This window comes from Mizuhopecten yessoensis, unplaced genomic scaffold (genome assembly GCF_002113885.1).
Source record: "Mizuhopecten yessoensis strain PY_sf001 unplaced genomic scaffold, ASM211388v2 scaffold5459, whole genome shotgun sequence".
Taxonomy (NCBI): domain Eukaryota; kingdom Metazoa; phylum Mollusca; class Bivalvia; order Pectinida; family Pectinidae; genus Mizuhopecten; species Mizuhopecten yessoensis.
The window spans coordinates 653516-678181 of record NW_018406060.1 but is presented as its reverse complement, the minus strand read 5'-3'; the positions used below and the strand labels follow the sequence as shown (position 1 = coordinate 678181).

Genomic DNA, 24666 nt, shown 5'->3' with positions numbered 1-24666 from the left:
AACATCTATTATTTCTGGTATACTACGATACCGTTAAATTGGAACCCTTTGGACCCATCAATGCAATACAACAATTACCCTTTATCTCCAATTTGATCTAACTTAGACAGAAAATAAATCGTACTATTTACTCCTCTGCGACAGTGTGACATTAGGAAACGGTGCGGGTCCCATCATGGTTTGGATCACGGCCATGATTTAACGACACAACGGTTTTCTCTAGCTATGCCGTTTATTTCTTGACACGATGATTTATGTAATGGATATTTGTCCGAGTTGTTTGACTTACTTCGCTACAAGGCGGAATGATTGGATCAATATTAAACTGTTTTACCACGGCAATGATTAGAATGCAATGGGACTAACATTGTCACATTGACATGTACGAGTTAAATGCTATTCTGATGACTTGTTCTTGGGGACTTGTACGAGAACGACTTGTAAAAGGATGACTTGTGCTAGTATGACTTGTGCTAGGCATGTTGTGCTAGTATAACTTGTGCTAGACTCTCTAGTGCTAGGATTATTGTGCTTGTTTAATTTGCCCTGGGATGACTTGCGAAGGTAGGGCTTGTGTGAAGATGACTTGTACTAGGATGACTTATGATTGGATGCTAGTATCACTTGTGCTAGGTTGTTGTGCTAGTAACACTTTTGTTAGGATGGTTCGTGCTAGCAAAACTTGTGCTAGGATGACATGTACTAAGATGAATTGTGCTAGTATAACTTGTTCTAAGGTTGTTGTGCTAGAATGTCTTTAGTTAGGACGGTTTGTATCAGTATAACTTGTGCTATGATGGATGTACTAAGTTGAATTGTGCTAGTATAACTTGTACTTAGGTTGTTGTGCTAGTATATATTTTGTAAGGATGGTTTGTGCTAGTATAAATTGTGCTAGGATGCCAAATTATAAGTTTGCACGCTTGAATTTCCAGATGATTTATTAACGCTGAACAAAATGTCGTCATTATGACCTGATCGATATTTCATTGTCTGCCATGATAAAAAAATATATCGTGTCTTAAGTAGTTTGTTACAACCGTATTTCCTAGAACATCACATCTATCATTGGTAACACATGTGGTTATGACAACGCTTACACTTCCGGAGCACTTTGTTCCACCTCTGATTGGGTTCATGATGTCTTTCATTTCACTTTTGGTTTTGTTTGTGTTGGTGATATTACGCTGATGAATGTTCTAGTTAGTTTTTTGTTGTCTTCCGAATAGTTGTGGTTGGATATCTTGATGTATCTTTTCCTTAAAATGAAAATATTTGAGTAATTACACTTTCACTTGTAGTATCAACAAATCGTGAACCTGTGATAAGCTTTAAATCACAATAGTGTAAAACATATGTGACACGCAACACGTTTAATGTATTCAGTAAACATTTAGCTGCATCTATTGTCCTTTACATGTGAAAGTTGAGATATTGATATTTTATATGAAACCCGTGTGATGAATATATCGTTCAGGTACATACATTTTATATTGTATTTCTGTCATGATTTTTATATTAGCTATCTACATGTATACCGTGTATCAGAGACAGCTGTTGATATAGTGTCCTAACCATTTCGTTACAAATTGATTAAACTCGCCCTGTCTTCCTTCTAACCACCGTTGTAAAAATGAAAATAAGGCAAGACGAACCCGTAACATGAAGATTCTACTTGTATATTGGATGATAAGCTTGTAAGGGAGCAACTCCTGAGAGGATAGATAATCTAATATGTTTATGGTTTTTATGTTCAAATGCTATACGATTTGCAACTGTTTGATTACTTCCTTGTTTATTCTGAGCTATTGTCTTTGAAATAACACAAATATGAATAACTTTCAATTGAGCATGTTCACTTTTGTTTTTTTTTAATGATTTTTTCATATCTCTGAATATATATCTTTTCAGATAAACGAGAATCAATTGAAAGTGGTGAAAATTATTCAAAATATCCATCTTTAGTGCGTCTTGTAATAAAATTACCAAAATCAAATATTTCGTCATTTTATTAATAAAATATATCATCGTTTTAATTTAAAAGATGAAGAAAGTACGACGTAGACACCTATCTGGCTATTAGATCTACTAATATGGCGAACTTAGCAAAATATTTTTGTTTCTGTTCGATATTCATTAGAAATGCAGTAACCGTTTATGAGCAATCAATGGCTACGAATCGTTAATGTGGAAAATGGGATCAGCGAAAATGGCGAATCAACAGGAAATTAACATCGTTTAGAACCATTGTTGTTTGCTATATTATATAAAAAAAAAAGTACGTAGACGTTGTTTTGTATTTACAGGGCTCATCTGGAGGATCGACACCAAAACATATTTTCCTGCGGAACGAGATGTGTGTGCTCCTGTTTAGAAAAGAAAACAACAACATATTTACTTCATTGATTGAAGCGATGCTTAAGAATTTTACCGAAGTAAAACTAGCCTCAAACCCATTCTTTATCATAGAAAACCTAAATGACGTCAAGAATGTGCCTCCGGTTAAGTTATTCGTGGTGATCTGTGACTGTGAGGTGTCGTCTGGTAAAACCAATGGTTGGGATCTACACCTAGCTGCCATTAAAGTGCTAAGGACGATCACAGGTCAGTACACTAGCTAATTAGTTAGTTCTGTGAAGTTCTACCTAAGTCACTCCGTATTCTAGGTAATATAGTAAACTAGGTATATCTCAGAATCAGCATGGTGTTTTTTCCAACAAAAGAAGGCACGTCACACTGTAAGTCTTATAATAAATATAATTAACAAAGTCATATGCTAAATTAAATTAAATTATGTCGTAAACTTGACCATTGTAAACAAGATCATGTGGTTAACTTGACCATGGAGAACACTAGATCATGTGGTAAACTTGACCATGAAAAACTAGATCATGTGGTAATCTTGACCATGGAAAACTAGATCATGTGGTAAACTTGACCATGTTGAACAAGATCATGTGGTAAACTTGGCCATGGACAACAAGGTCATGTGGTGAACTTGACCAAGGAGAACTAGATCATGTGGTAAACTTGACCATGGGAACTAGATAATAAGGTAATCTTGACCATGGAAAACTAGATCATGTGGTAAACTTGGCCATGGACAGCAAGGTCATGTGGTAAACTTGACCAAGAGAACTAGATCACGTGGTAAACTTGGCCATGGACAACAAGGTCATGTGGTGAACTAGGTTGTAGAAAACTAGTTCATGTGGCAAACCTGTTCATGTGTCCTTAGGCATCATTGCACTTGGTCTGAAGGAGGTAAGCGTTCGTTAGGTCAAGTGATAAACTGCGTCATTATCGTCGATTCAATTAAGTAACGTTCATGTCAAGTATCTACCAGTAATCGTTACTGGCTTTAATCGAGTCACGTGTTATGTTAAGTTATTTCATTGGTCAAGTAACCAATCCGAATATAATAATGCTGACTATTGCATTTCACCGATATATACTTTAAAATTTGACAAAGATCCCATTGATTGTTCCTATGATGGGCATTGTTTCCATTGTAAATTTAGTAGCTGATGCCTTAGCTTCGTAAGATTCTGGAAAGCTTACTCTATTTTATTCTTTATCAACAGTAGACAATTGTCTACACTCTATTGCTCTTTAAATTGAAAACATTATTTACCGTCTATTTTTTATTTTTCCTCTGGTTTTATGTAATTTCGAATCCAATCTTATCGGTGTTTGTTCTTTGGATTGGTATGCATGGGGATATCTATTGTCTACACTTAAAAAAACTCGATTGGATATTTGCAGTTAATTATTCTAATCTGGCCTCTTGCTTCCCCGTTTTGTTTGCTTAATGAATTTGTGTCAGTCGCTCTCCTGGAATTCTTCTAACAAAACATTGGATAAGGATTGTATGCCTTGTTATTTATGACTATTATTAGATATTTTTAATTATGTTGATAAAAATGACACATAGGTCGTGTAGATGAATCTGTGACTAAATCAATATACCTGTCTGGGTTATACTGTACATCGTGACCGGACCATGTACATTACAACGGGATGTGACTGTTTTCCTATTGTATAATGTGGCACGCATATGTTACCTAAACCCTTGGCAGACTATCATCTCCAGAACATACATGTATGACAGATCGAATATCGCCTATCATGATTGGCGTTCTGCCCTCACACCAATTTTGATCAAATAAAGTATGCACATGTGTAGCAAAGTAGCACATCTGCCAAGCATTTTGAAAATAACAAAGGGAGGAGTTCCAGAATGACCCTTTGATATTTTGTTTTACGTATTTGCTAACGATAGCCTTAGCAGGTAATTGTCAATTTTTTAGGCATTATATAAAGGTCGCAAGTGCAGAAAAAGACCTTACAAATAATCAGCGGAATGCCCAATATCATATAAACCGGTGTCATTTTGGCCAGTATTAATGTAAGTTTCAGACATATTTTCAGGTATAAATCCCCATTCATGGAAGGATTTCTCGTGCTCTCACTTTATTAAAATTTGACATCATGAGGGTAACACATACGGTTAATGTAACGCTCAGCGTTTGACAGCACATGACTACATATCCGGCTCTTTGTTGAGTTTCATAACGTTGTCCTTTAGTGGTAGTGTTTCCTTGTTTCTGGTGTTGTCTTTTAGAATATATTTTAGGTTGCGGATGTGTCCTTTTTTTTTAGACGCTGTGGTATTAGTTTCTAATTTATTTCTCATTAGCGTATCGCTATGAAATAAATCTTAAAACTGTCTCCATATTGTTAATCACGTTATCCTGACATGTCAGGTGATTGACAGTATCATGGAATGAAGGAATTGTGCACGAATATGAGTATGTATAGTTTTCGACGTTAGATTGGAGGGATGCAACTCAGTTGCATCTTCCTGAGTATACCTATTCTTTGTGTTGATAAGATAATCTTAAAACTGTCTCCATATTGTTAATCACGTTATCCTGACTCCTGCAGGTCAGATGACTGACAGTATCTTGGAATGTGTACATTTTTCGACGTAAGATTGGAGGGATGCAACTCAGTTGCATCTTCATGAGTATGCTTATTTTTTGTGTTGATAAGATAACATGAGAATATTGTTCCTTATTTGTCTTTTCAGTGAATGTCGTCGTCATTGTGGCTAACGATGAGGGATCCAAGAAGATGGTGGCACATTCTATGTACAATGAAAATCTTCGCCTTGTGCATCATTTCGACTTACTTCACGACATTGCAGCCAGTGGCAAGCTATTTTCCATGTGGCAGGAGATGTCCTCTCACCAGATGAGTCATCTTCGCAAGTACATGAGGACTGTTTTGAACGTAAGGCCGAGTCTTACGCCGGTCAGATGACTTACATAAGAAAAGACGGCGCAAAACTCGTGGAGAATGCAATATAATCATGCAGCTTATACTGAGAACAACAACGTTAACGGAATTATAAGACGCTGCTTATTGGTTTCAAGTGAATCTTGAAAGTGTTGAATGAATGTAATTCATCTTGATAACGATCTCAAGTAATATGCCTTGAATGATACAAGTAGAAACATTGAAGAACGGGGTATATATGTATAGATGAATGGACGATAACTCTGTCTTAGTACTGTGAGAGTTGTCGCACTTCACATATGCAAGCTACAAGTTAATTTTGAAAAAGTTTTAGTTACAGCAAAACAATGTTTAATGGATGAAAAACTGCTACCTGATCGCACTCATTCAAATTTGATTTGAATGTTTAACATTATATTGCCTTTCAGTATATTTAGTCACCTTCAACTGATACAAATCTGACTACGCACTATATATCTGTACACATTACGTGTCGTTCACAAGTTGGCAGACCTGTGACGTGTAAATAATGAAATATTAGCGATTGTCGTATAGTCCCGTTGGAAATCATTTCAAGTTTTCATTTCAGTGTTTAATGAACTACTTGAATTGTACCTTTTCTATACGTTTCTGTTAATAAGATAATGCCTGCTTCATTACGTGTAATACATGTATTAGGTGATACAGAAATAGAACAATACACACTAGGATTTAATCCAGTGTCACTGAAACCAGTTCAGTCCTCGTCCTTTCGATGTTTGCCAGTATAGGCAGACCTACAACTTACGCTTTATTGACGAGAAAATAAATCAGCGTGGCAGTTTTTCATTCCTTGATAATCCTGAAAATGATCCACTGTATATAGCTTAATTTACACATTGCGTTCTATAACACAATTATTGATATGGTTGACGTGACATATTCCATTACCATTAATCTAATTATAAAATACCACCGTAATATCAATTTCCATTGTCCCATATATTCGGTGATCGCAAAATTTCTTTTGCAGCAAATAAACTCCGTATACAGTGCAGCATAGTTTAAACCTTGTCATGTCAGCTTGGGTTCCAAGTATTCCATAGCTATGAGCGTTTGGGGTTAATGAAGACGGCACATGAATTTATAGTTAGTCACTCCGATTCCTGGACATTGCAATGATGTGGATGATGACGAGGTTTGACTATGTCCTTCCTGACAGCTTACTTGGTGAGATATCGAAAGTTCACATCCTCTAAACGTATACCGCTGAATAGCCTCTTTATAATGATCTTGACATTTCCTCATTGGCTGATATTTGGTCAAATGTTCTTTAATTGTATTTATTGTGGAGATTCAAATCATACCACGTGCAACTATTACTTTTTCGAAAGATCGCGTTCTGTACGCATACCCCATTTAGTAATTGTTACTCGATAATTATATAGACTCAAGTTATGTTATATGTCACGTTCTTATTAGGTGGTATTAAAGGGAGAAAATTCATTACTTAAATAGTAATGTAATTTTCATGGGAAAGGCAGGCATTCCAATTTACAATTTCAATGCTAGGGGACTACATGTATGTAAAGGCCCTGATCATGTATATTTGCTGTGTACTCTGTACCATATATGTGATGGTACGTAGGAGTGTATCAATAAAGATGTAGCTGTGTGATCGACAATGAGTCTTTGAATGCAATTTTATAATAACTTTAGTTTAAACATACTGCATTTACAAAACTACAGCTACACAAAGTGGATCAGATATATATGTTTTACTTTTACCAACTTAACAAGTTATATTTGTGACGGAGATGTTACAAAGCATGGACCTTTTTCTGCCCTCTCGCTTTCTTTTGAAATTCACTTATATCACTTTCGCCGTACATTAGCTTATTTTGTTTGCGTTAAATTATATTTGGTGCTAGGTTTTAATTTAGATAAATATTGGCTCGGTTTCGAGGTTCATTATCCTAACAAAGGGGATAACAGTCAAATGTGGAACACTGACAGACTTGTTCACAATCATTGAAACTTAATTTTGATATACTGTAAGTATTGTGGCATTCAGAAAAGATCATCATCAGCAAATAATGGTATTGGAGATGATATTTTTCACCATTTATACCACTTGATATATTCAATTGAATAAACTTTTAAGTAATTGGACCGAGATTTAGCCGAGCCCTCATCCTGACACGTGTTGACTGTAAAAGTCATCACCATGCCACGTTAGACTCGTGTCATCACGTGTTGATTGTATACGTCATTATCATGACACGTGTGGATTGTATACGTCATCACCATGACACGTGTTGATTGTATACGTCATTATCATGGCACTTATTGACCATGCACGTAAACGCCATGAATTGTGTTAATTGTACATGGCGACTTCATGACACTTATAGATTAAACACGATTTGACAGTGAATTAGTTCGGGAGTGGTTTTGTATGATAGGTGAAAAAAATGCGTAAAGGTTGTAATGATTGAATGAAGTTACACATATTTATTACATACATTGTGAACATAATTCATTCAGGGATATAGTGTGATCATCAGTATGGATTTGCTTGGGTGTATATTAGGAGAACAAGACGGGTATGAGAACCGGTGTAAACTATAGTGGTTTACGTCTATAATGATTCGATTGTAAACATTGTACATATGAACATAAGGGAGTTATTTAATAAAATACCAGTGATAACATTCAACATGTGTTCACTTCCTTATTTTATATCATTTGAACATTTAGTACGTCGATGCAGAAACTCGAAAAAAAATTAACATTCACTGCACTATACGGCAATATCTTCCAAGTTTGTTGTACTAAATTGCAAAATTGTAAAATACAGCCAAAGAGAAACGGTACATAAAAACAGTTTATGAAGTTACAACTTGACAATTTTGACTTCATCAGATGACTTTCTTTTTTATAAACTAGCATAATCGTGCTAATACAGGGTTACAGCCAACACTGGAGACTGATCGTTCTTCAACGGAAAATTTAAAGTAAGGAAGCCCCTACTAAAACAAGTATGATAGTAGATGCAGAAAGCCAACAAAAATACCAATACTGTACCGTATTGACATTTCATCAATCCAGAACAGATCAGTAGTACATTGAAAAATTACAATACGGTGTCGGACATTGTAGTTTGTTAATAAGTGCTTCCTTTCTTAGTACTTCTAGTCATCATTATATCCATGCGGACAAACTGGTGCCGTATCCAGTTTTTACTATGTTTTTATTTTTATTTTCTGTTTCTTTTTTCTTCTGCAGCTGTTTTTTTTTTATCGACACTGAGTTCTGTGTGGTCAGGGTGTCGTATAACCTTTTCAACTTATTATATATCATGAAGCAATATTCTTCTCGTCATTTGTAAAAGTTGACGCAGTTGTCTTGAGACATTTCTTTATCAAAACAAAATTGTATGTCCTGTCGACGTGGATGAATGAAATATCAGTGTAAATTTTAACGTTGCTAGCATTGTAGCAACTACAACCTTATCATCACTAAGATGTGTTGTGAGGTCGTTAACCCATATAAAAATAGCAACTAAAATATGTCCTTGTCTATTGGTTTTGACTTAAGTTTGTATCCTTGTGTATTCATTCAGTAAAACATTGTTCAAACCTTAAAACACGTTGCGTCTCTTTCAACTGGTGTGATGTGGTCTCTGTCGAGTACTGATAATCAGATATGCTGCAGTGTTTCGGTCCCTGTCCTTAAATGACCATAGCTGTTGATAGGACGTTAAACAGTAGTAAACCAAACCAACCCTATGCAGACGACTACATACCTGGTAGTGTATCAAATATATCACAGAGCAGGGCATATCACCGTAGGAACAAGTGAACGCATGAAATCCTTGCCTAAAAATGTATTGTTGAACTGTGGGATACACTTAATATACTTGCAACAATTTACCTGTTTATCCGAGTTTATTGAACGATAAATGCATACTCTAAACAGCTGTGATTGTCTCAATGAGTTGGTCACCGATCTTCAGCTGGATAGCCTTTGACTACTGATGCTTGGAAGAAAAGTCAATTCGTTCTCTTTTTCTTGAATAAACTTAAGCACTTTGGCGTTCTTCCAGGTACTGATGTGTAAAATACGAGCTTCCATACTTCCAGATGTGTTGTCCAAGCTGTTTTCTGGGGAGAGTTGATATCTTTGTTAGGTGATTCACCTTTACCAATAATCTAGTTTTCGGTAAATTTAATATGGATATTGGATCACGTCCTACAATGCTATCTGAGTAATTAACACTTCTTGCATTGAAATGAAGTAACTAGCCAGCACTTTGCTCGTGGAATGTCAATTCAGTCCTGCGTTATCATCTCTCCGAATTTCTGTGCTGCTTTCTAGGTTAGAACTTCAACACCGCAGGTAACTGCTTCATCAAAAAATCATCAATCAGTTCTACCCTCCTGAGGGCCTGGGACTAAAGAAGATTGAATGGCTTTGATGATATCTAGCAAAGAATTTTGCAATATTTTCAGACGCTGATTTCTTACACGATATGGTTAAACACAGTAGAGTGTGGCACAGACAGTAAAATGATTGTTGTAATGGTTTTACTCCTACGCAGATCTGCCATTCAGTCTTTTCCGTAAATGACTAATAGAATCTTCCTTTACCTTGATGGTGTGACCGAGAAATCCCCAACCCCAGGGGTGATGTTTTTTGGTTGTCTAACTCGAGGGTCTGCCGAGGGATAGACAACCAAAACAATCAACCCGAGGGTTGGGATTTCTCTGTTACACCCTCAAGGTAGGGGATGATTATTTTTCTCCAATCCTATTATTTCAGTCACAACTCCAACGACAGTTGTCTGTTTGTAAACAAAAACACATGTGGGGTATGAATATCGTCATTCACTTTTGATGACGTCACAATTGCCAGTGACATATTTTAATGACATCACAATTGAACACGTGCTAATCGGCATGAGACTACCTCCCCCCTAGGGGGTGACAAGCTGATCTTTCCCGGCTAAAACGGGAGACACACCTGTGAAGGGTGGGAGAAAAGGCTATCTTTATGGATATTGGTAGTTTCTGTCACATATTGTGTCGGACTCCGAAAATTGTTATAAAATGGCATACGAATGTTAATCTTCAACACTACCTGATTGTTAGTTACACATTGACTTGTGCACGTCCTACGTGATGACACCTAGCTGAGGAACTGTATTCATGAAACTGTTCACATGCTTAAACTCAGACTGCGTGCTCAGTACATGATTTGGATGAATTATAAAGGGACTAGAAGCTGAACATCGATTACAATGTCTAGAATTTCATTTGACTGTGTCGCATAATTTTAACGAGTTATAAAAGGCTAGATTGAGCACAGAATCTATTGAATAATTTCATAAAAACATTGCCTTGATTCTGATACGGTAAAAGTCCCTCAAATATGAAATATTGCCTGTTCTAATCCAATATTTTAATAAGTTACAAACCTCCTCAAAGTGGTATATATAATCAAATAAGAATAAGAATTTATTTGTTTGCGACATAATACAGAAGGCATAAATAACAAGGGAAGACGTCAAGGACGTGACTCATACGTTTCTAATGTAAATGAGACCATCACATACGCATGAAGCAAATTAACATTATCACAAAGTTAGCACTTGTTTACAACAATAGGATTGACGAAAACAGATTTTTAAAAACCATTCCGAAATATTCAGATGTTATTATCGTAGATCCGCTCACCGCTGCTACTCGCCTCTCCTGCATTCGGACAGGCCAAGTTTGATATTCCAAGTACAGTTCCACTTGATAAATCTGCCGCAGTTGGACGAACTCCACTTCCGGTTGCGGTAGCGTTCCTATCTTCTCGTGCGACACGAGATGATGTATAAGCGGCAGTATAGCCATCTGCGGGTTCGTCAAGGTCCAGTTCGCTCCAACCCCCCTCAGAGCCTTCCCCGTCACTTACATATGCAGCGTTGACGTGCACGCGCCCAAGGTTGTGGGTCGGCAGAGAGTATATAGGGCCAGCATTCGCCTGCGAGTCGGCTTCATTGCTATTTGAGGCATTCCGCTTCTTCCTGTCAAGTGATACAAATATCAATTTGTCAATCAATTATTTACATGAATTTAATTTCGAAAATTTGCACATTGTTTTCTAATGAACTGTAGAAATGAGCAGACTTAATCTAAGCCTTATAACAATCCCAATGAAATGATAAATTCTTTTGAATTTGCACACCAACAAGTGAATGGATCGGCCAATGACGGAAACGTGAAGGCATTGGTCAATAGGAAAAGGCGCATAAGGACTTTGCATCAGAAGTTATGCGTGATACACACGTTGCTCAGCAGGTGTAATACCATTGTCACAGAACAACAGACAAATTGTAAGAGCAGAATCACTTCAAAAGTGAATAGAGCAATGAAATCATGTGGATATATGGATAGGTCTGTCAAGAACAAGCAAAAACTATTTGAAAGAAAAGTGAAGAACGAGAAAAGGCCAAGTAAGGAGAAGAACAAATTGAAAAGCCATGTGTCCATCCTTTACATCACGAGATTATCCGAAATCATCATGAGGATATATCGTGACCAAGGCAAAGCAACAGTCATGAAGTCCCACTGGACGCCTCGTAATATTCTTGTACACCCTAGGATACATCGCAGAATGCGTGTACAAAATAGGATACAAGATCTGTGACGCATCATATAATGGAGCAACTGGAATGCAATATAATTGCACCGAACCGGTCATTTGTCTGATAAAGGTAACAGAGTGCTTTCGAACTAGTCATCCAAACGTCGGACAGAAACAATCGACTAGTTATGCTACATAAGCCTGTATCGAAAATGTGAGATAGTAAAAATCTTCATGGGAGAGTGTAAAGTTGTATGGGGTTGTGATGGTGTGAGGTTATATTTAATGGTGACATACCTCCTGCTACAGAGCATTACCATGACGACACCTCCGACCGCCGACAGAACCGCCCCGGTACCTCCTATAATGTAAGCCGCCAGTCGTCCTGGGGAGGAAACAACAAAGCATAAACATCCTTGCCTTAAATACCTAAAAGCAATCAATAGGGCAATCCACAGAGCGAGTTTTCTAAGTAACAGTGACCTTGAGGGTAGAATTCTGAAATTCCAACTCGTTTGAGCTATACTTGTACGTAAACCCTTTATGTAGTTTAATTGGAATCGGATTGAAAATAAGGGTGGTAGAGTGATGACAAGGAAATGCTAAGTGATTTATCTATTTAAGGACTTTATAGTGACCTTGAAGTAAGAATTCTGATTTTCCATCAATCTCATTCGAGTTGTTATGGTGCTGAATCTTTGACGGTCAGACGCCTATCAAAATTTGAATATAAACAAGTTTTCAGCGAGCTTACTAGTGACTTGCCATAATTAAATAATCACTTATCTTTAAAAACAAATCGTTAAATATTTCTTTTAAGCATATTCGCCTAGTTTTCAATTCGTCCTGTATACCAGGTACCGCTGATGAACTACATGTATATATATATAATGAATAGGCCAAAAGAAACCAGTTAGGAAGGGGGCTCATTTAATGGTAGCCGTGGTATCAAGAGAAACATAGCACTAACCTGCTTCAGTAGGAAACTTTTCGTCACTGACGTCATCGCTCACGTGGGCCTGTGGTACATGAGGAGGAGTATTTTGAACTGGGTTGTTTGTGGCTTCTGTATTTCGCGAGGCAGAATTCCCAATGAATTCAACATCAGTCGGAAGCTGTGCGGATTTGGTGCCGTTTACCGCCGCCTTGGGACCTCCTCGAGAAGGAGGACCTTTGTTCTGTGGCCAACGGCCCAATGGGGGACCTTGTGGGAAACCCCATCGCCGAGACATCGGACCCTCAGCAAAGAGGTCTAAGTTTCTGTGTCGGCGTTGGCGCATGAATCTCCAAAACGGTGACACGGTTGCAGGGGGGTAGAATCGCGGCCGGTTGTGTTGAGGGAAGGTGCCCTGCGGAGAAGTGCTGTTACTGGCTGTTGAGTTAACTCCCCTGACAGGCTCGGGGCCATACGGGGGGTAGTTCCTTGGCCCGTATCGTTGACCATCGTTGTAACCTCTGTCCCAATAAGGGGGTCGATGTCTCTGACCGCCCCATCGTCCACTTGGTCCACGTTCGGCCCAAGGCCCAGAGGCACGTGCGGCATTCCTTCCCGAACCTTGTGTAGAATTATTGTCATAATATGGGTTCTGGAATGGCGAGACTGTCGTCAAAAACCTGTTGTAGGCAGCACCGCCGTAGGGACCGGCAAAGTACCCGCCCATTTGTCTATAAAGGGGGTCATTCGCGCCGCCTTGAGCTTTTGCTTGTTGGTCTTGTTCTGAAAACACAGCACCGCACTGAACAGACACCTCGTGTGAGGCACCGTCCGGCACTGTAATACAATAATTTAAAACGGATGTTTATGTGAATTGGAACATTCTAACATATACTGTCTTCCATTTAAGTAAAAGATCATCACACGGACAAAAAGCAACCAATTTTAGTTAGTATTTGGAGCTTTTAGGTTTGCAGACTATTGTTTGAAGTCACCTAAGCTGTTGCATACGCAACTAAAATACAGGACCATACAAACAGCAAGATTGTTATTAGATATCAATCTGAGTCCTTGAATCGGAAAACAGCGTTGTAAGTTAACACATCACAGTATATCAGGTAGTTCCCACGTGCATTTTACCTTGGGCATAGGCTAGTTGATATCGGTCGGTGATAACCGAAAGTTTATACTCTGACATTTTATTTCAAAAAGGAAGTTGAAAATTGGGATTCATATAAATTAGAAAGAAGTTAAAATGTGGATACGATTATTTTGACCAGAAAATGGCACATACCTGCAATTTTGGCCAGGAAGCCATCGTTGAGAAATGCCGATTTTGTTCCATAAGTTAGTCGGACAGAGCCCTGGTGAACGTCCTTGGTGACTGTCCTCCTCCCGCAGATATTGTTCTGCTTGTTCACAGCTGTTTGGTTGCCCGATGACTTGCTCTCCACTAGAAGGTAGTTGGTGTCACATCGTGCTCTGTCCGTGTTGGACTGGACATAATCCAGTGTTATTTGTCCATTAACTTTGCCCTTTATTATACACTCGCAAGTGGAAGCTCCACTTCTGGTTTTCGGGGACGTGATGAACAAAGTGGACAACAGGACATTTGTTGAGGAATCGTGGCAAATATCAAACACTGACCATGCTGAAAAGACGAGAAAGCAAAGGTTTGAAAGGTATAGTAAGTCATATAACAGTTTTCTAGCTGACGTCTTTGATAGTATGCTTTTTCTCGTGGGGTTTTCTCAATATTTTAGGTCCATATATTGAGCTTAATCGTAATTTTTGTAAAACGTTTTTTAAACGTTTACCAAGTAAGTGTTCTAATTCGTGTTTCACTTATGGAACAAATGTGGTTTTCTCAATGTATTCCGGTTTCCGGTAAGAAAATATTCCCGTACCTTCATTTCGGAAACAATGACGTATTATTACTAACTTTACTCACGTGATTTTATAACAATAGCGTACTTACGATTGACACATTCGTACTCCACGTGTATGAAGTTGCTGCTGGTGCCACAATGAGGGATCAGCTTAGAAGTGGTGCTTGGGAAACACCGGATCTTCCTATCACACATGACTGATATCCGACTATTACTGTATAGGACATCATCACAGAACTCGTTCGGGCTGCCACAAGACGCGAACGGACCTCCCGTGCCGTGGATGACCTTAGACACGAGGATGCGCGTGCCAGGCACGTCACCACATCCAAGTGTTCCCGTCATTGTCGATGAGGAGGGGGACATCAGGTCTTCCGATGAATGTGAATCATCATCATCTGACTGACTAGAAAAGAATCCCCCCGAAAATCCCGGTTTTCCCTGAAGACACGCGTATCGGGTCTGGGCTCCTGCAAGTAAACAATGAGAGACTCATGTTACGTCGTACTTGTACACCACCTAGATGTGTTGTGAAATGGAGTAATAATCCAAAAATTTCTCGAGAGGTTTTTCTCCTAAAATCTGTCATAACTCTAAACGGCTGATTTACTCGCTGATAACATGAATGACGTAATAAAATGACAATGAAATGACGTCCTTACTTCTATAGTGGCTGCCAAGTTATGTCATGAACACTTCCATGTCACATTTCTTATTTTCTTTTATCTAACCCAATAACACACATCGAGGCGTCAGAATTAAGACGGGAGGTCTGACGTCATAGCATTATGACGTTGCATATCTAACAACATAAATGACGCCAACGTCTTGACGATGGTAAGAGAAAAAAATATTGAATTCGTTATCATTTTCCGTGAAATTTATGAAACTCCAGTTTCGCTAAAATAAAATCTTCCAAACCCGTGTCTTAAATCTAATGTTGAACCTGTATTCATTACACTCCAGATCAATCATGTTTCAAGTATGGATTCAAAGAGACATTCTTTGAGAGGGATTATAACTAAAATCACTATCGAAAACATAATTGTTTTTTTTACAAAAGGGCAGATAGAGGCGGACAATATGTATCCTCGATATCCAGGAGTTACGCTCATTTTCGCTCTCTGCACCCCTGGAATATGTCATAGCACAATCGAAGGCACGCGGCTAGCTAGGCTATTTGACTGATGTCAGGTAAAAAAAAAACTGACCAATCGCTAAGCTGATACTTGTCCTTCGAAGATCACAGAGGAGCGACGCCCGATTTCAAAGCCAGTAATTTTACCGTTACGCGACCGCGAGATTCTTTTGACGTATATCATAGGATCAAACTAGTCTTTTTGTCTCATCCACAGTGTGCTGCACACCTAGCCTTCGATTTTGCTATGACATATTCCAGGGTTGTAGAGAGTGAAAGTGAGCGTAACTGGATATAGAGGATGGACGATATGCCGATTGCTGTAAGCCTTTGATCATGGCGAAGTTTAGCAAGTGTTGTTTTATTTACTTTTTTTGTAAGGGCGAAATTACGAATTGTCATATATCGGCCACCAACAGAAGTATTGTGATAGTACTTATATACTTAATTTAGAAGCATATTATAATCTATTTATATTTAAAGACGTCGTCTTAAGCTCCGTTTATTAAGTACGTACATATATAGGAGTGACATCTTTTCCAGCTGCTTTCATAACGTATACCCGGTTAAAATATTTCGTGTTATCTCATCATTTTTATAGTATCACATTATCTACCACACGTACAGGTCAGGTCACACATAGTCTTAATTAACGGCCTATTACCACGCAGGGCCACCCGGTAGATAATATGTACACGATAGGCATGTCAAGAGAGACACAAGGAAGTGTAGTAAAAGATAAACTTCTGAACTGTTGACGTCCTACTACACATAATGTAACAGGAGAGGACAAAAGCACGACCGGATCAGGATTCTAACTTTATTTAGTCTCGTTCAACCAGACGCTTGATCACTTGTAATTCAAGCTTGCGCAGGCAACAAGATATGGTTGAACGAGACTAAACTCTATACGGACACAATTACCAATCGAGCGGTCTGTTCGCCGACGCTCGACTCGGTCAATTTCCGTTGCTATATGATATTTAATATCTATATCTAATATATAATATATACACAGTACATATGTACTTGGTTCCAAATCATACAAAAAATGTCTACTTGATCCAAATCATACACGAAATGTCTTATTGGTCCAAATCTTACACAAAATGTCTACTTGGTCCAAATCATGCGCAAAATATCTACTTGGTCCAAATCATACACAGAATGTCTACTTGGCCCAAATCATACACACATTGTCTACTTGGTCCAAATCATACACACAATGTCTACTTGGTCCAAATCATACACATTGTGTAAATGGTCCAAATCATACACAAAATATCTACTTGGTCCAAATCATACACACAATGTCTACTTGGCCCAAATCATACACACAATATCTACTAGGTCCAAATCATACACACAATGTCTACTTGGCCGAAATCATACACACAATATCTACATGGTCCAAATCATACACACAATGTCTACTTGGTCCAAATCATTCAGAAAAAGTCTACTTGGTCTAAATCATACACACAATGTCTACTTGGCCCAAATCATTCCCACAATGTCTACTTGGCCCAAATCATACACACAATATCTACTTGGTCCAAATAATACACACAATGTCTACTTGATCTAAATCATACACACAATGTCTACTTGGCCAAAATCATACACACAATATCTACATGGTCCAAATCATACACACAATGTCTACTTGATCTAAATCATACACACAATGTCTACTTGGTCCAAATCATACACACAATGTCTACTTGGTCCAAATCATACACACAATGTCTACTTGGTCCAAATCATACACAAATGTCTACTTGGTCCAAGTCATACACAAAATGTCTACTTGGCCCAAATCATACACAAAATATCTACTTGATCCAAATCATACACAAAATGTCTACTTGGTCCAAATCATACACACAATGTCTACTTGGCCCAAATCATACACCAAATGTCTACTTGGCCGAAATCATACACACAATATCTACTTGGTCCAAATCATACACACAATGTCTACTTGGTCCGAATCATACACACAATGTCTACTTGGTCCAAATCATACACACAATGTCTACTTGGTCCAAATCATTCACAAAATGTCTGCTTGGTCTAAATCCTACACACAATGTCTACTTGGCCCAAATCATACACCAAATGTCTACTTGGCCGAAATCATACACACAATGTCTACTTGGTCTAAATCATACACAAAATGTCTACTTGGCCGAAATCATACACACAATGTCTACTTGGTCTAAATCATACACAAAATGTCTACTTGGCCGAAATCAGACACACAATGTCTACTTGGTCCAAATCATACACACAATGTCTGCTTGGTCCGAATCATACACACAATGTCTACTTGGTTCAAATCTGGTCCAAATCATACACACAATGTCTACTGTTTACTTGGTCTAAATCATACACACAATGTCTACTTGGTCTAAATCATACACAAAATGTTTACTTGGCACAAATCATTCACCAAATGTCTTCTTGATCCAAATCATACACACAATGTCTACTTGGTCCAAATCATACACACAATGTCTACTTGGCCCAATCATACACACAATGTCTATTTGGTCCAAATCATACACACAATGTCTACTTGGCCCAATCATACACACAATGTCTACTTGGCCGAAATCATACACACAATGTCTGCTTGATCTAAATCATACACACAATGTCTACTTGATCCAAATCATACACACAATGTCTACTTGATCCAAATCATACACACAATGTCTACTTGATCCAAATCATACACACAATGTCTACTTGGTCCAAATCATACACACAATGTCTACTTGGTCCAATCATACACACAATGTCTATTTGGTCCAAATCATACACACAATGTCTACTTGGCCCAATCATACACACAATGTCTACTTGGCCGAAATCATACACACAATCTCTAGTTTGTCAAAAACATACACATTGAGTTAATGGCCCTAATCATACACAAAATGAATACTTGCCTTAAAGCATGCCAACGTAACTTGGCTCAAATAATACACTAAAGTATCGGCACATAATCTTTCAATAGAAACGAAAGACCGAAGCAATAGATATCGTACATTTAAACATGTACTAACTGATTTATCAGAGGTAGAAGTTGGATAGCATATTCTATTTACATGCATACCACATTTAGACATAAGGAGGAAATGTATTTGAAAATGACCTATAAACCGACTCCTTTGCATTTTCAGGTTATGGGTCGAAAATAAATTTATCGATCTGTTTCTTATAAAAACGGGTAGTACGTACTGGGTAAACATAACTGGTGAGTCATGAGATTACTTCCTCTTCGTTAGGATATCAGCCTACAATAAAGGTACCACACCTAGCGGGTTTTACTATAAACAAACGTGTGATTACCTTTAATACACCTGTAATTAGATAAAAGATTGTCGTAAACAGATACCGGGAAAAGTTCATCGCTTACCTATAAATATCAGTGTTAATTTTGAGTCATATATTTGGTATCAATATCAATGTCTACTCGACGGCTTTCTCCAGAGGATACGATAACTCCATCACACCATGACATAATATGTTAATCTGGACTTCAGAAACACAATCCACTGCTGTAAGGTTACACCCTTCATTTATATAATTGTATGACAACATTATACCCGTAATTTATATAATTGTATGACTGCATTATACCCGTAATTTATATAATTGTATGACAACATTATACCCGTAATTTATATAATTGTATGACTGCATTATACCCGTAATTTATATAATTGTATGACTGCATTATACCCGTAATTTATATAATTGTATGACGACATTATAGCCGTAATTTATATAAATGTATGACAACATTATATCCGTAATTTATATAATTGTATGACTACATTATATCCGTAATTCATATAATTGTATGACAACATTATATCCGTAATTTATATAATTGTATGACAACATTATACCCGTGATTTATATAATTGTATGACTACATTATACCCGTAATTTATATAATTGTATGACGACATTATAGCCGTAATTTATATAATTGTATGACAACATTATACCCGCGATTTATATAATTGTATGACTACATTATACCCGTAATTTATATAATTGTATGACTACATTATACCCGTAATTTATATAATTGTATGACTGCATTATACCCGTAATTTATATAATTGTATGACTGCATTATATCCTTAAATTATATAATTGTATGACTGCATTATACCCGTAATTTATATAATTGTATGACGACATTACAGCCGTAATTTATATAATTGTATGACAACATTATACCCTTAATTTATAAAATTGTATGACAACATTATACCCGTAATTTATATAATTGTATGACAACATTATACCCTTAATTTATAAAATTGTATGACAACATTATACCCGTAATTTATATAATTGTAAGACTACATTATACCCGTAATTTATATAACAGTTAAGTATTTATTATACCCGTTTTGCCCGGGATTCATATAATAGTTAACGTCCGTTATACCCGAAATTTATACAAGAACAAGCCTTCATTATACCAGTGATTTATATAAGAACAAACCTTCATTATACCCGTGATTTATATAAGAACAAGCCTTCATTTACCCGTGATATATATCAAAGCAAGTCTTCAGTATACCCGTGATTTATTCGAGAGCTAGTTTACGTTATACCCGTTATTCACGTGATTTATAGTAGAGCAATCCTTCATTACACCCGTGATTTATACGAGAGCTAGCTTACATTATACCCATTATTTATATTAGAGCAATCCTTCATTACACCCGTGATTTATACGAGAGCTAGCTTACATTATACCCATTATTTATATTAGAGCAATCCTTCATTACACCCGTGATATATATCAGAGCTAGCTTACATTATAACCGTTATTTATATTAGATTTAGCTTACATTATAACCGTTATTTATATTAGAGCTAGCCTAGCTTACATTATACCCGTGATTTATACGAGAGCTAGCTTACATTACACCCGTGATTAATACGAGAGCTAGCTTACATTATACCCGTTATTTATATTAGAGCAATCCTTTATTACACCCGTGATTTATACGAGAGCTAGCTTACATTACACCCGTGATTTATACGAGAGCTAGCTTACATTATACCCGTTATTTATATTAGAGCAATCCTTCATTACACCCGTGATTTATACGAGAGCTAGCTTACATTATACCCGTGATTTATACGAGAGCTAGCTTACATTATACCCGTTATTTATATTAGAGCTAGCTTACATTATACCCGTTATTTACGTGATTTATATTAGAGCAATCCTTCATTACACCCGTGATTTATACGAGAGCTAACTTACATTACACCCGTGATTTATACGAGAGCTAGTTTCCATTACACCTGTGATATATATCAGAGCTAGCTTACATTACACCCATGATTTATATGAGAGCTAGCTTACATTACACCCGTGATTTATACGAGAGCTAGCTTACATTATACCCGTTATATATATATATGAGCAATCCTTCATTACACCCGTGATTTATACGAGAGCTAGCTTACATTATACCCGTGAATTATATGAGAGCTACCTTACATTACACCCGTGATTTATACGAGAGCTAGTTTACATTACACCCGTGATTTATACGAGAGCTAGCTTACATTACACGCGTGATTTATACGAGAGCTAGCTTACATTATACCCGTGAATTATACGAGAGCTACCTTACATTACACCCGTGTTTTATACGAGAGCTAGCTTACATTACACCCGTGATTTATACGAGAGCTAGCTTACATTATACTCGTTATTTATATTAGAGCTAGCTTACATTATAACCGTGATTTATACGAGAGCTAGCTTACATTACACCCGTGATTTATACGAACGCTAGCTTACATTACACCCGTTATTTATATTAGAGCTAGCTTACATTACACCCGTGATTTATACGAAAGCTAGCTTACATTACACCCGTTTTTTTATATTAGAGCGTTCCTTTGTAAAGGAGAAGCATATATAGCAGTGAAGTAGCTTAAGTAATCCTCCTAAGGGAGCTAACTCGACAAAAATAGCTGGTTACAATATCTTCATAAATTAAACGATAAATTTTGGCCTAAAAGTATGAAATATTCATTCTTCGTCGGTATTTTTTTTTATATAAATGGAAAATAATAACATTTTAATTTAAAAACTAATGTTTTTACACAACGGCATCTAAAAAGGGGGACATATGTTTTCTAGATTTATAAATAAATATTATAAGTTTCCGCATTGTAATATATCCTGTTTATCGACAATGCTACTGTATGATGTCCTAATTACTACAATGTACCATTATAACGTAACATAAAGACCTAAGTACCTGGTGTGACAGGCGACTGACACCAAACATGTAAACGTACAGGTCAGGGCGCCCCCGGATGCGCCATTAGTTCATAATTACAGCACCGTTAGCATGAAGTCGATTAGTCATTTGCGCAGTGAACAAGTTAGGGTTTTGACCTTTGCTCAGTACAAAGGTGACCTCAGATGTCCCGTACATCGCTTACACGCCACACTCAAGTGATTACGACATCGACCCAATGAGCCGGAACAATACAAGATCAATCTGAAGGGCTTTTAAAAACAAAAACAAAAAGATACTCGTTTTCCAATCTGAATTTTTATATTTAAATTTGTTTTTATGAGTGACACGTTCAGTCTAGATTTGCATAATTTCTGGCACAACTTGATTATATCCGCCTGTTTTAAGAGTACTGGCCTTCTTAACTGCTAATATAAAAAGAAAATCGTATGCGCATATAAAAGGGAACTAGCATGGTATTTCTTAAAATGTAGTTCATAAGTCTGAAATTTGGTGAACTTCAAATTGATACAGTCAAACCTCTATTTCTCGATGTGTCGAGCTTACGGCAAAGTCCGGATATTTTCCCTTATATCACACTACTAATATTTTATTCATGGATAGCTTGTGTTTCGTCACATAAGAATCCCAATCTGCTGTATGTGCACGATCTCGATGTTCGATGTTCAATTTTCGTGAGTCGAAGTCCCGATGTTTCGAATTTTTCCCGATGGAATTTTGACTGTATATCCATCTTTCTTTTCACCATATTGAGATTACGCAAACGGAAGGAAAAGCAGAATATTCAATCGATCATTCGGTCGTTTGCATATCATATGTACATCTTCTTTATTACCTTGAGTCTTTCAACTTATATCGGTTTCATAAGTGAGATATTTACAAGTTTTACAATATTTACATACAACACAACACAACACAATACAATACAATACAATACAGCACAATACAATACCGTACCAACACCATACAAACTGTACGCAAAGAGTAACCAATTATGTTAATTGGTTTCTTCTTACATTTGATGCTTTGATATGTTTGGCCAAATTGACTAGTTCTTTTGTGTTATTTATATTAAATAATTCTATCATTTTAAACATATTTGGCTTTTTCTATGGTAATTTTTCAAAAACTTTACACGCAGAACAAAATAACATAGCCATTTTAACATGAAATGCAACTCATCTTCAACATCATTTAAATGACATACAGTACATACTCCAAGACCACTTTCAATATTTTGATATCTACCTTTGTCTGTATTAAAATATGAGCAGTTAACCTAATTTTTGTAATTTCCTTCAGATATTCTCTTGTTAATAGTTTTCGTTATTAACATTGTAAATCTAGGAAATACTCACTGGTCTGTATGCTCAGGAACTGAAGAATCAAACCAATCGGCAGGAACGCACATATAACGTAATTCATGATCGTTGGTGTCAGTTTGAACCCTCTTCACAAGCTTGTATGTCCAGCTGCATCTAATTTTAAGATATGTTACATTGCTAGGCTCCGACATACATCCTCTCCATCAAGTTTAGAAAGTTTGGTAACTTGATATCTTCCACTTGTCTCCTAATCTCCCTGGTAACGTTACTTACACCCTCACGTGCCTAGTCCTCGCGCTCGTATGTGGGGTCTTTGAATCACACGTCACATATCCGATTAGTCCCAGCTATGGTTCATTTCACTTGGATTAACGAATGACAGATAATTAATGTATCAATCATCATGACGTCACAGCCGTAGCTCCGAGACAATCACCCTTTCTTGTATTGCTGTCCTCGGCCGAGCATTACGTGGTACGAGTTTTTGCTACAACACTTTTTCCTGATTCCGTTTTGCAGAAAGATTACAAAATACATGTTTTATCTTTAATGTTGCTGTATTCTTTATATCGTTTTCAAGAACAATATTGTTTATTTTGTAACATTAGAATAAACTCTTCATCTATTTATACATGGATTCCTTGTGTTCCCTCAACCCTAGAGTACAACCTGTTGACTGTTTTGTGACATGTGTTCCCCTAGTAGACTGCAATAGGACTTACAATTAATCGTCTCCCATTTCCGAGTAAGTGCCCCCCTCTTCCTCCTCCCTAGTAAACAACTCAGGGTTGCAGGTCCGGTGATAAAATAGTAGGATTTCAGGAAAAGACTCTAATCTCTCTCCCGAATATCTGAGCAAGTGTCTCCGGAGTAGAGCGTGCGTTTTAGGACATTTAACTCTTAATGTATTCTTCCAAGAGTATTTTAGAGCAAGGGTCATCAAGATAAATTCCCGCTCTAATGGTCACTTCCGGTTTCTGCGGCGAGCAAGATGGACGTCTTCAACTAAGATTCAGAAATAGGTGTAAATATATCTTAAAACATGTAATATCTATCGTTTTGCTCTAATGCTAACTCGGACGTGTCGCCTATATATTAATTATATATTTCATCTATGATCCACGATTATTTTGCTGATCGG

General features: G+C 37.1%; 2 protein-coding genes across 6 annotated transcripts in view; one reads left to right on the top strand and one right to left on the bottom strand.

Moving 5' to 3' along the window:
* LOC110450714 overlaps positions 1 to 7999 on the top strand; it is a 34932-nt gene extending 26933 nt beyond the window's left edge. For both annotated transcript variants that reach the window (XM_021498381.1, XM_021498382.1), the window contains exons 4-5: positions 2307 to 2604; positions 5093 to 7999. In XM_021498381.1, the coding sequence (XP_021354056.1) occupies positions 2307 to 2604; positions 5093 to 5325 (531 nt within the window). In that variant the 3' untranslated portion in view covers positions 5326 to 7999. The remainder of the gene's footprint in view (positions 1 to 2306; positions 2605 to 5092) is intronic.
* LOC110450707 lies at positions 1179 to 23853 on the bottom strand. Of its 4 annotated transcripts, none has more exons than XM_021498367.1 (7): positions 23559 to 23853; positions 14829 to 15209; positions 14145 to 14501; positions 12887 to 13687; positions 12214 to 12301; positions 11019 to 11356; positions 1179 to 1259 (listed from the first exon to the last, which is right to left on the bottom strand). In XM_021498367.1, exons 1-7 carry the CDS (start codon positions 23623 to 23625, stop codon positions 1204 to 1206), a joined length of 2088 nt encoding a protein of 695 aa, XP_021354042.1. In that variant the 5' UTR covers positions 23626 to 23853; the 3' UTR covers positions 1179 to 1203. The 4 variants fall into 4 exon arrangements, with proteins under 4 accessions (XP_021354042.1, XP_021354041.1, XP_021354043.1 ...); XM_021498366.1 differs by lacking the exon at positions 1179 to 1259 and adding an exon at positions 9176 to 9766; XM_021498368.1 differs by lacking the exon at positions 1179 to 1259 and adding an exon at positions 9177 to 9736.
* Between the last annotated feature and the right edge of the window lie 813 nt (positions 23854 to 24666).